The sequence below is a fragment of the Corvus brachyrhynchos genome, unplaced genomic scaffold (genome assembly GCF_000691975.1).
Source record: "Corvus brachyrhynchos isolate BGI_N302 unplaced genomic scaffold, ASM69197v1 scaffold146, whole genome shotgun sequence".
Classification (NCBI taxonomy): domain Eukaryota; kingdom Metazoa; phylum Chordata; class Aves; order Passeriformes; family Corvidae; genus Corvus; species Corvus brachyrhynchos.
Genome location: NW_008238960.1, coordinates 573,470 through 586,054, shown reverse-complemented (window position 1 = coordinate 586,054; position 12,585 = coordinate 573,470). Strand labels below are relative to the sequence as shown.

Below are 12,585 nucleotides of genomic sequence, written 5' to 3'. Positions count from 1 at the left end.
GCGCGGCTCTGCGAAGGGACAAGGACCTCGCCCCCAAGGACCTCCGAAGAGGCGGGATCTCTCCGGGAAGGGGAAGCAGGATTTTGTTGTGTGGCTTGAAGATGAGGCAGGTATCTGGAGTGTCCCTCCTCCTGGGGCTGATGGCTCTCCCAGCGGCGCTGGGACAGAGAAGCTCGGAAAGCCCTAAAAATAGCAGCCAAAGCTTTGCCATCGTCTCTTTCAAATGGAATCACGTCAAGGAGCCGTATATCATTGCACTCTGGATACTTGTGGCCAGCTTGGCCAAAATCGGTGAGTCCGGAGTTACATATTAATACATGTCCTCTCCCTTTCCCTTCCCCCTTGCCCTCTCCCATCCAACGTAAATGAAAAAAGCTTATCATAGGTCCGCTGACCCGTTTTTAGGGGGTTTACTGTACTCTGTCCTGATTTCATAATACTGCCCTACACGGTGCTTAGCAGTGTGATTTTCCCCAGCCTCGAGGGGTTACCTAATTCATTTTCACCGACAGTGACTGTGGCTTCTGCATCTGACTCCTTGTAAACCCTTGCAATTCCTTGAGACCTTGTACTCCTGTTGCTCCCAGGAAAAACTTTTTTTGCAAAAGTGAAACAGAAATCGTGCTTTATTGCTTACACAATACCTATTCCAATTTATGATATGCTTTTCTCCTGATTATGATTGTTAGCTGTATCAGCTGGTAACATCAAAAATAAACACTGAAAACTACACATATGAACTCAGCGTTGTCTGCTTTGATGTGCATTGCTGAATTAGTGAAAGAGCATAGTTCATAGAGAAAGGTAACATGTATTATCAGACCATCTGATGTAGCTGAAAAAAATACAAGCTTTAGAGCACCCATAATTTTCTTCAATAAGTGAAGTGGAATAAGTGAAGTGGAATAAATGAAAAGCCAGGACTTAGCCTAACTTCAGTGTAGTTTAAATGAATTTATACGAATGCTCCAACTCTTGTGTTCTGAGCTTTGTGACTTTTCCAAAAGCAATCTTGTATCAATAATGCAGTTTGCTGAACTAGAAAAGTCACTGTTTAATTGGAATGCATTTTACCTGATTAATGGTATTACTTTCAGTCCTTTTTCCTTCAGATCTAAAAACAGATGTTCAGTTTGGCTGACACTGTAAATGCCATTTTCATCTTCAATAAATCTTTTCTATAATCAGTCTCATCTCAGAAGATCAGCCAAAAATCCTACTAAAGACTTTTTTGAACTTGTACTGTTAATACTAATTTGGTATACCAGAATCACATTTCATGGATTTTTCATGCCACAGAGAATGAAAGATGTAAAAAGGTGTACTTAGGTATATTCTGTCTAGCACGTAAGATAAGCATTGTGAGACTTGTCTCCAAACCCAAATAAAGCATTTCAAAAATGAGTAGTATGTTATAAGTAGGGGTGATATTGTACATCATTTTCCAGCAATGTTTGCATCTTGGGTTTTGCTTGATTAACCATAGATATATAACTAAATACCTTTATCTGAAACTGTTTGATTCCACCATGCAAATAGTTTGTATTCAGACAGTTGCTGCATCACCTAGATTACATAACAGACAATTATGTTTTAATTGACTTTTATTGATGAGTTTTAGCAATTAGAAAGCTGGGGAAACCATATACAGGAAAAAACTGACAACACTGAGTACCTATAAAATTGTGCTGAATAAACTAATAAACAGGCTGCTTGTTTGAACCTTCTTCTTGAGATACTCTTCTAAGGAAGTATAGTTACTAAGGCCTTGTGCTATTCAGGCTTTGCTGTTCTGTACATGTGGCACAGTTGTACAGTGTAATATTAGTGGTGCACAACCATATCTTTTTATGTCCAAAACCCAATGAACCTAAGAACAGGACAGTTAGATTGTACTATATTTAAATTGCAATGGCCTGGATTGAGATTAGTTGAGATTAAGATGAGCCATTTTACCATGAAGTCCTTGATATAAACTCTTGATAAAGCACTGTTGTCAGGAGCTGAGTGATGCTGATTCTGTTTTTAAATTCTTTGTACTTCTTTCACAGCTGCACAGAGCATGTCACTTATTAGTAGATCATACCTATCATCAGCTCCATCGCTTTTCTTCCCTAAAGCTCTCAAGCTTTGTTCTTTTCTCTCTTTACATTTGTATTTGTGATCCCATACTACTCTGGACATGGTTTCTGAAGAACCAATGGATAACTGCTGTATTCCCCTGAGAGCCTATGAATGCCTCTGCTTTTCCCACCAGTCACAAATAACACACAGAAAAGCAAGAATGTACACTCACTGTTCAACAGCTTCTTAAAGAAGAAATCATGAGGGTGTTCATGTAGGTCTGTGAGAAATGGAACTGAAAAAATAGCTTTTGGGGCCTCTGCCTGCCTTGGTGTGTCAAGGGTTCTGGAAAGTAGGTCAGAAATCGATGAGATTTTGAATTGCAGAAGCCCTATGCTGGATCAGAGAAGGTTTGCATATTCAAAAAGCAGACAGAAAATAATTGAGAAAAAAAAATAGAACATCTGTCCTAGGGTTCCTTTACTACCTGAAGGAGGGCAATTGTAGTGGAGTCAAAACACTGGTTTTGCTGTGGGTTTTCCAGCAGGGGAGGAGCTGTTCTTATACATTCAAGCTCACTTCTCCATGGCTACAGGAACTGGGAGAGTTATTTTACTGATGGATGATAGACAAGTGAGTCAGCAGAAAGTGTTCTAGGAATTGCAGTTGGTATCTGGGCATAAATGTGTATGAGAATACTTTGCTTTCTCTTGAATTAGAATTGCCTTAGTGGTGTGGTGTTTATTTGGGTTTTTGTTATTTTTGGGGTTTTTTTTAGATTTGTTTTGTTGCATTTGTCTGGAAGTTTGTGCTTTTTGTAAAAAACAAGTTTTAGTTCATGATGTTACATGATGGGGGGAAGCATTTTTGTATTAAGAGATTTTTGCAGGCTTTCTGGGGCTTGATGTTCATGTCATGTACAAGGTATTCTGCAACATAAACTATTGTATGTTAAATCTCGTAAGTATCCCAAATACATGAAGAAGTGCCTAGTGTTTTGGGCTTTTGGAGAAGGAAACTGCTCTTTTAGTTTAGTCTAGTTTTTGGTCAACTCTAATTATTGCTACAAATGAAACTCTGGAAGAAGAGTTTTCATGCAGTTGGCTTTCATGCATTATAGAAAATAAAAAGTTTGTGCCTTCTATGAAACTTCTGATGCATCTTGGTCTACTGTTCTACATATTCTAATTGATTTGATTTGACTCTCTTAATCTGAAATATTTCAGCTCTTCATTCTTCCACTTCAAATGGAACATTCTTAAGGTTCACAATGTCCCACTGTGGCTAATGATCTTTATTTCCTCTTCTGATAGGCTCTCTTATCTCTACAGAGGAGTATCCTTGTGGGATAGGGCCAATAAATTACTTACATGTGTAAATCTAAGCCAGAAAAGCATCTTATCTACACGAAGAAGGTACATGAGGTACAGCTGAGAACCCTCCTAGTGGACTTAGATGTCCACTTCCTGGTATCTCAGTATATCCAGATGAAATAAGCAATACGACTGAAAAAGAATAACGTCCAAATGCATACATGTGTGCATTTATAGCTACAGACAGTACGGACATTTCCTACTGTAGCCCTGTGGGTAAAGGATGTGCCATTTTTAAACAACATGCTTACACAATATAGTTCTGGTTTAAGATGAAAGACACTTGTACACTGACCAGAGTCTCACGTGCTTTCTAAGTTCACTTGGCCATGTGCTCTCCTTCTTCTTTATATGTCTTTCACAGAACACATATTGAAAATAACCTTTGAATAAACAGATGCATAGAAGATACAAACAATATTTTGGCAGTAAAGCCTCTACAGAAAGAGGTAAAAGTAGGTGGAAAATCAGAAAACTTTGGAAACAAGTAGAAGAAGGAAAGGAATAATGAGCTCAGAAGCTAAAAATGGCTAAGAGATGAAATATTTTAATGCTGAACATTGTATGCCATTTTTTGAGGGTATTTCTCAGGCCATGTCAATTGCAAAAAAAAAAAAAAAAAAAAAAAGAAAAAAAGAAAAAAAAATGCTTTCCACCTGGGGGATATCCAGTTCAGGCTTCTATATGTGTTCAAAATCCTAGGAAACAGAGAGGGATTTTATTTATATCTTCATTGGCGGTTATGTTGGGGAAATAATGAAATTCCTTCTTGCAGTTTAAATCCTCTTGTGTACTATAACACCTTTATAACATTTTTTCAACATTTTTACAGAAGGATAGGTAATTGTCCCAAAGTAAAAAAAGAGCCCTACAAAGCATTCTTTCTGTCTGTCTGGCCCCATGGATTTGCTCAGTGTGTGCAGATAAGCAACTGGAAGAAACGGTGGGAGAGTGAGTGACTATGAACAAGAATGAGGAAGGGTACACAGCCTTTTCATCATCTGAGTCAGACCTCTTGCCAGCTGTTTTTATTGGTATAGGTTATGCTGAGTCTAAGAATGTCACAAAAGCTCTTTTTTTTTAGTTTTTTATTTATGTGAAGTTGCACACAAATTCTAAAGGCTTTTATATTAGAAATTAAAAAGTGGGAGTGAAATTTGAATCCAGGGCAGCTGGTAAATCTGTCTTCAGGAATACCACAATGCTTTGGAGGAGGGGAAGAAGTGATTCAATAACAGTGAACAAACACTTAGGAGAAGGCTGGTGAAGATACTGTGTCAGATGGACTTGTTGAGTCCATCAGCTCTTGAGACCTCAGGAGGACACGAGCTGCAGAGCACAATGCATCTCTAAGCTTAGAAATATTGGTCCCCACAAACAGTCTAGTTTCTGCATGCCTGGGCTCCTTCACATTGTCTCAAACTACCCTGAGAAAGGAGCTCTTTAGAGTATTTTGTTAACACAAACAATTGCTGTGGAGAATTTTAAGCATGTTAGGGATGGGCTAGGGAAGGAACTGTGAAATGCAGGTCTAACCACCCATCTAATTTAGACTCCTGGGGCAATATTTTCTTTGAAGAAATCAATAACCCTCCCTCCAAAGCAAACTGTCAAAACAAAAGCGCATTTGACTCCAAAGTTCCTCCTCCTGGCTCTCTAGCTCCTGGAAAGTGTCAGTTACATAGAAAAACTGATTTAGGGTATTGTTTTAATAAAATAAAAAATGTGGGACCAGCTCTTCTGTTGGCAACTCTTCGGTAAATGACATCGTTAGGAAGAAATGTTGAAAGATGCTTAGCAGAATTTTACTGGGTGTATTTAACTGAAAATGGAGTTAGAGATTGAAAGGTGACGATATCACCAGATCCTTCGAAGTTTAAACTGTCATGATTGTAGTGCTTGTTAAAAGCTGCTTTCATTAGCAGGTGATAATATGGAAAAAGTCTTTGCATTGTGACTTAGGACGTCTGGACTTGGCTATCTTCCCCCATGTCCTGACAAAGATAAGAAGGGAAAACTGCATCTTTTACCTTTATTGTGAAGTCAGTAGAAGCTGAAACAGGTTAGCACACCTAGAACAGAGGCACATGCATTTCCTCCCCAGATATGCATAGAAACACTATAAAACTGTGCTGGCAACTGTTATATATCTGCAGTGTCTTCATCTTTGTAAGATGCTGTATTTCCTTTTGCAAAGTTCTGTGTAGAATACCTGTGAGCTAGGAGTGTTAAGTACTGTAAAATCTCTGTCTTCTAAAGAATTACCTTTTGTATCTAACATTTTATATGTTTTAGGCAGCTGAAAAGAACATTTCCAACATAGAATAATAGCTTTGCATTTCCAATCGTGGGAACAACAGTGTGAGCCATATTTTTATTAAATTTATCATCTCTAAGTGACTGCCTATTCCCACATTTTATTTCCATTTTACTCTTGTGCCTTACTCATCCTTTTCGTGTACTTCCTGTCTCCCTGTAACACACATCTATCTTCTTCCCCCTCCCCCTCCGAGTCTTGCAAGTCTCAAGTCTTAATTATTTAGAGCAGGGAAGAAGATATCAAGATAGTATAATTTGACAAGATTCAGATTACATCCCCTGACGAATAGCAAATGTACAATGGCAACTTGTGTGAATTACATAAGAAAACAATGGCATTTTGAGAATGGCCCTGAATTGAATACAGTTCAGGCATGCATACCTAAGAAAGGATCTCTGCCATCAATTACTTTCAGGCACCTGTGTGCAAAGTGCTCGGCGTTCTCTGCAGAACAATGGAATCCTTTTAATATTGTAGTCTTAGGATTGTTGAAACCATTGATTTACTGTCTTCAGAGCTAAAGCCACTTATTACCAAGAGTGATCTACAAACCCCCGAAGTGACTGTAAATCTCTCATGTGGTAATGCAGCAGACCACAGCCCCGCTAGAAATTAGGGCAAGCAGAAAACCCTTTGAGGTGTACAGAGGTTCTACAAGTGAAAGGCTTTGGAGGTCCCCCTTTGTTTTTGTGGACCTTTGTGTATTAGAGACGCTTAGCAAGGAAGCTGGTACTGGAAATCTTGAAGTATTACTTGATTTGACACGTACAGCCAAAAGCCCATCAAAAATCAGTAGTTTTACCACAAGTTTGCTTTAAGAAATGTCTGGAATCCAACTAAAAGGCTTCTTTCCCCGGTACTTACCACCGTTTTAATTGCTCTGAATTAAAGGGGTAATGGATTACTGAGTTCTTCTGTATCTTTCGTATGGCTCGCTCTATTCCAAGATGTTGAGTCCAAAGTCATAGGAGAATATTTCTTATCTAAGTATTCTTTTGTTTTTTCAGGGAAATGACTCTGATTTTTCTCCTCTTTCTGCAGTAGTGCAGTTAAACTAATGGCCTGAAGAAATAGAGGCTTTAATTGTTAGTCAGTTTGTTGACAAGTGGCAACCATTTAAAACTAGAGACCATTAAAACAGTCTTGGTAAACCACACAGCGTGGTGGGTTGGCTGTGTTGCAATATTTTGTTTCCTTTTGTAAAGCAATTTGCAGAGTAATTACCCCTTTGGAAGGAGTGACTTGATACCCAGTTGGCTGCTCTGTAAAGCACTGTAAAGTCATAAATACTGAAACTACAGGCTGACAAGGAAGATCTGACCAAGACGGAATGCAAGACAGCAAGTGGAAACACTTTTAATTAAGGCACGAATATTTAATGTTCATTCGTGGAAGAAGAAAACTGGAAGGTATTCTGAAAGGCCTGCACAATAACAGGGGTTTTAAGTAGTTGGATCTGGAGAGTTTTCTCCTTCCGATAACTGAAAATAGAAGCAATAATTCTGGATTCACTAAAATGTACTTAGGAGAGAAGTTCTGCTTTTATCTATTGAAAGAAAAAAGTGCCTTGATTTTTGTCAAAGCCAAATGTTGCAATAGTAGTAGTCACACACCAGGGAAGAAAATCTCAGTGTAGATTGTAGACTGATTTTCAAAAACATGTGGCTATGATTCTTTCTGCTTCAACTACATACACAAAATGGGAAAAAAAGTTTAAACTAGAAGCTTTATGGATTCAGCCAGTTTCATAAGTTGAGCTTTGAGGAAAATATTAAATATTAAGAAACCAGTAAATGTCTTGAGACAGTAAGATTTCACAATGAAAATCTCCCAGGTGCAAACAGATTGTAAACTGATGGAGAGACTTTCTAGCTCCTTTATTAAAATTAATATTGTTACATTGGTTTGGTGATATAATAATATTCCAGGGACTAGGTGATATCAGTTGGTATAAGATGGCTTTATGTTAATGTTATGTTAATGTTAATATTGATACACTAACAGTTGTACTGGAGGTAGAGTTATGTGATCATACATAAAACTAAATATCAGTGTAGTATGGAGATACTACAGTCCTCCTACTCCAGTGAAATATCAAAACTGGTGAATATTTAGATGTAGTTTTTCAGTCCTTGGCAGCTTAGATATATGTTTAGGAAATTAAGTTAATAAATGTTATTTAGTGGTTTAAGTGGTCAAATATTCATTCCAGAATGACGGAAGCAGTCTTTGAATGCTTACTCTTCTGTCTATCAATAGTCTAGAGTTTGAATTAAATAACCAGATTTTCTACTGAAATTGTTCTGGCCCTAAGCTATTCCATCCTATTTAGTTCTGGGAATGAATTTGGGACAGTAGTGAACTGGGGAAAAGTGTTAGATACTGGGTCTCCTATAGAGTTCACAGAATCACAGACTGGTTGAGGTTGGAAGGCGCAAACATCTGGTCCTATACTCCAGCTCACCCAGAGTGGCCTACAGCTCATTGCCCAGGATCATGTCTAGACAACTTTTGATTATTTTCAAGGATGAAGACTCCACAATACTTCTCGGCGACCTGTGCCAGTGTCTGGCCACCCTCACACCTCTGCCAAGCTCCTCTCCAGCTGGGTGGCCCCCTGCATATACTGGTGTGGGGTGTTCCTCATCAGGTGCAGAACATTGCACTTCTCTTTGCCAAACTTTACAAGGCTCCTGTCACCTCATTTCTCCAGCCTGTCAAGGTCCCTCTGGATAGCAGCCCATCCCACGGGCCTATCAGCCACTCCTCCCAAATTTGTGTCATCAGCCAAGTTGTTGAGGGTACTCTCTGCCCCGTCATTCAGATCATTAATGAAGATGTTACACAGGGCTCAGTACTGATCCCTGGTGTTCACCTCTAGTTACCAGCCTCCAGCTATACTTCGCACCACTGATCACCACCCTCAGGGCCTGCCCATTCGTCCAGTTTTCAATCCACCTCATTGTCTGTCCATCCAGCCCCTACAGCAACAGCCTGAGGCTGTTCTGGGAGGCAGCATCAAAGGCCTTATTGACGGCTCATTAGAAACTCATCAGACACTGCTCTCCCCTCATCTTCCAGGTGCATCAGTTCACTGTAGAATGTTATCAGGTTAGTCAAGCGCTTTCATGTAGGGAACCATGCAGGCTAGTCCTGAGGAATTTCTTGTCCTTCATGTGTTTGTTTACAGAATTAATTGCTCTACCAATTAGAGCTGCAGATCCTTGGATTAGCAGTGGTCATACATGGATGGACCTTTATCTACATCTCACTTGGTAAAAGAAAGCAACATTTCTCTATGCAGTTGGTATACTTTGGTTAGCTGGTACAAAATTGCACACTACAGAGGAGAGAAGAATACATGGTAGCTGTATAGTGGCCACAATGGTCATGCCATCATGAATTAAAGAAAGGAATGATAAGGTACCAGCATAAAGTTTATCTCTCCTCTAAGTTAGGCACTTTCTGATCAGAGTGGCTTCAATTTTCTGTTATGAATGACTTTCACTCATATGTCACTCACCCTTCTGCCTTCTCTTAGCTGATACAGTGTGAGTTTCACCTCTTATTTTAGCCAAAGCTTTCTCCAGAATGAACTGATATTCTACTCAGTAGTATTACTTGATGGGAACATGCAATGAGATCTGTTAACTGCTAGTACCAAGCTCAAGCAGCAGCTAAATGAGCCAGCAGGAACATGTAGTGTATCCTATTTCCTACAAATCTCTCTCCTGCACACAGGCTGTATGCCAGAAAAGCACACGTCTGTGGTTCTCCTCTGTACGATGCAGCTATTACTTCTGCATCTTCCACTTGCAACACTGGCACTTTGCAACCTCATCTCAGTTTGTCCATTTTTAATGGGATTTTTCTCAAGAAGACTGCCTTTGTCCTCCAAAAAAAAGAACCCTAAAGTTATGGCCAAAATGGTCTTCCATTCCTTCCCCAAATGATATTCATTTGGCTGTGAAAATTCTGACTCTGAATAGAGGACATTTCAGCTATTGAACTGGTATTTTGTCAAGAAACATTATTGAATTGTAGATAAAGATATTTTGAACTCAGTTACTTGCTCAGATTAGCTGCCATGGACGATCATTAGTAGAGGATCATGCATTACTTTCTAAGTAGAACTATTGCTTAAATGCTGTGTTTATTCTCATGTTTCTCCTTGCTTCACTTGCTACCATAGAAGCCACATAGAAAAGCAATCACAGATAACTTTATAGGCAAACAACTAATTTAAGTTGCATGCACAATCTTTCTGGTGTAACAAGCTGAGCAGGATAGTTTACATCTAAAAAAATGAACACTTTTGAATTGAGAAGTACCCTGATCAATAATGAAAAAAATAGGGTAAAAGGTGTGAGGAGAAGGGAGGGATGGAAGTTACAGATGAGGGTGCTATTATGTAAGCATAAAAATGTTGGAATTAGATTGTGAAAGAGCCAGGAAAAGAGCAGAAAGAATCTCCATATTTACATTCAAAGCCTAACAAATATATAAATGTAGTAATTAAATTCTCGATTTCTGTTGCTTTGTTATCACAAAGAAGATAAGCATTTGAGTATCATTAAAGGTTTTCATTAAAATATCTTCTATTAATGGAAAGGATTTTGTCATAAACTACTGCCTGACAGATTCTATCAAGATGTCTGTTAATCATAATATCTTACTTGAGTTAACAGTGTAAGATTTCTGGGACTTTGCTCTGTAGAGCTTCGGGAGGATTGCTTTTTATCTTGGGCAATCTGTCCTCAGGAGGACTTATGCAGTAGCTCTACATGCTGTCCTGTGGAGTACAGTGTATCTGCTGTACAGGCAGCATTTCTTAGACAAGATAAATAGGCAGCATCAATTTTTTCAGCTCAGTGTTATGCTAAGTATTCCTTCAAATGAGGGAGCCAACCTTTTATCTGCTCCCAGTGATTCTATAAATCTTCTGGGCTATTTGAAGTTGGATCTGCCAATTGCTGCATGGAGCAAAGTCTTCTGATTCAAGGCACGAATAAAAGATAAGTTAGTAGCTCACTCAGGCCAGATATCCAAGTGTAGCATCTATAACAGAGCCTGAAACTTGTAGCAGTGAAAACTTATATTGCTTATGAAGTAGAAGTGTCTGGAAAAAGAGTGCTGGTTTTGTTACTTTGTCCTTGACAAAATTTAGGGAAAAAGTCAACACTCCTTCAAAATTTTTATTAGAAATAAAGAACATAGAAAGTTCAGAAACTTCAATTTATTTTTTTTCACTATGATAAATACAGCATTGAAGTCAGTGAAAAATAAAATTTTGTAATTCTCCTTCCCCCTTCCCTGCTCAATTTAATTCAATCAATCTACACGAGCTTAAATAAAAAGGGCTGTCACATTTACCATGGACTTAAGGAGAGCAGCAATTCCTTAGTACATAATACATTAATCTTATTTGAACCTTATATTCCCTAGCCTTTCAGTAAACAGAAGTACATCTTGTTTTCATGTCTTGAATACTTGTACTGAAGAAAATGGTAATTAAAGGAAAAGCTAAAGCTTTTTTGAGCCAAAATGATTACTTTCAGGCACTCAATACAGCATCTTAATTCCTCAGCATTTCTTAAGGAATACAGCATAGCTGACCTTACTAAAAACCATAATTTTTAACGCACGTTCATTTGAATAATGCTGTTTGGTGTCTGAAAGTATGAGGATGTAAAAACAGCAGGAGGAAGTATGAAGTTTCCTTCTGTTTATTGTGATTTATGAGTAAAGATTAAAAGCAATTAAAAGTCCAAGATAAACCTGCTACTGCTATTGGGAATTTATCTTGTGTGTGGGTACTGAAGCACTTGTGTCAGGAAAGACGTATGCAAATGTAAGGGGGAATGGTCTAATATTTTCCTCTTGCTGCCTGGTGTAGCGTGTGTTGTCTGTTGCATTTTGGAGGAATGTGTTGAAAGTCAGTAGAATCTTGCCTTTATGCCCTCATGTGGTAAATGCTTTCTGATTACAGGGGGCAAAGTAGTACTACAGCCAATGGTAGGGTTTCTGCTGTAGTGCCTAAAACACAGAGGCCTGGATCCAGCCAGGACAGGGTTAATTTTCACAGTAGGCAGGAGAGGCATGGCTAGGAGGTGATTCTATACCCCTCATGTCATTTTCTGGGGAGAGCGGGAGGGTTTCCACTTTGGGTTGAGTTGTGAGTCAGAGGGAGGGTCGGGGTATTGCCTGGGGTTTTCTGTGTGGGGTGGGCAATATCATGCAAATCAGTCATCTTTTTTCTTGTACTGCTCTGTCATTAGCATTGTTCCTTGTCTTATTTTATTGTTGCTTCCAGTAAATTGTTCTTATCTCAATCTGTGCTCTTTCCCTTTTTTTTCCCAGCCTCCTCTCCAGCTTGCCACAAGGGGAAGGAGGACTGGGGAGCAGGAGAGCCAGCAAGTGGCAGCATGGTTTGGAGAGTCTCGGTGGGAGCATTAAACTGGGGAGCATCACTCCTAAACCATGACACATAGTATCTTTACCTGGGGTTAAAAACAGCTTAGTAAAGCTGTTCCCATATGTAGGGAACTGCTTATTAGTTAATGATATGATAGAAACGTAGATAAATCATCACATGGATGCAGCTGCTGAAAAAGTAGAAGCAGAAATGAAAAACAGAAATGAAAATAGTAATAGATATATGTTACATATACTTACTGTATATCATATGCTTACTTACACGCATGTAAGAACATGGCAGAAAGTGGAAACTCCATAAATTTAAGAAAAATTCAGCTGAAAATTGCCTTCTGTCTCAACATTTGTTCATCTCTTTTTGCCTTCAAATCAGGTCTAACAGTATATTTGGGT

General features: G+C 38.8%; 1 protein-coding gene across 1 annotated transcript in view; it reads left to right on the top strand.

Moving 5' to 3' along the window:
• The first annotated feature begins 23 nt into the window (after positions 1 to 23).
• The window catches only part of SLC9A3 (solute carrier family 9 member A3), a 50,430-nt gene continuing 37,868 nt past the window's right edge, over positions 24 to 12,585 (top strand). The window contains 1 exon segment of the mRNA XM_008637111.2: positions 24 to 291. Within this exon segment, the coding sequence (XP_008635333.1) occupies positions 102 to 291 (190 nt within the window). The 5' untranslated portion in view covers positions 24 to 101.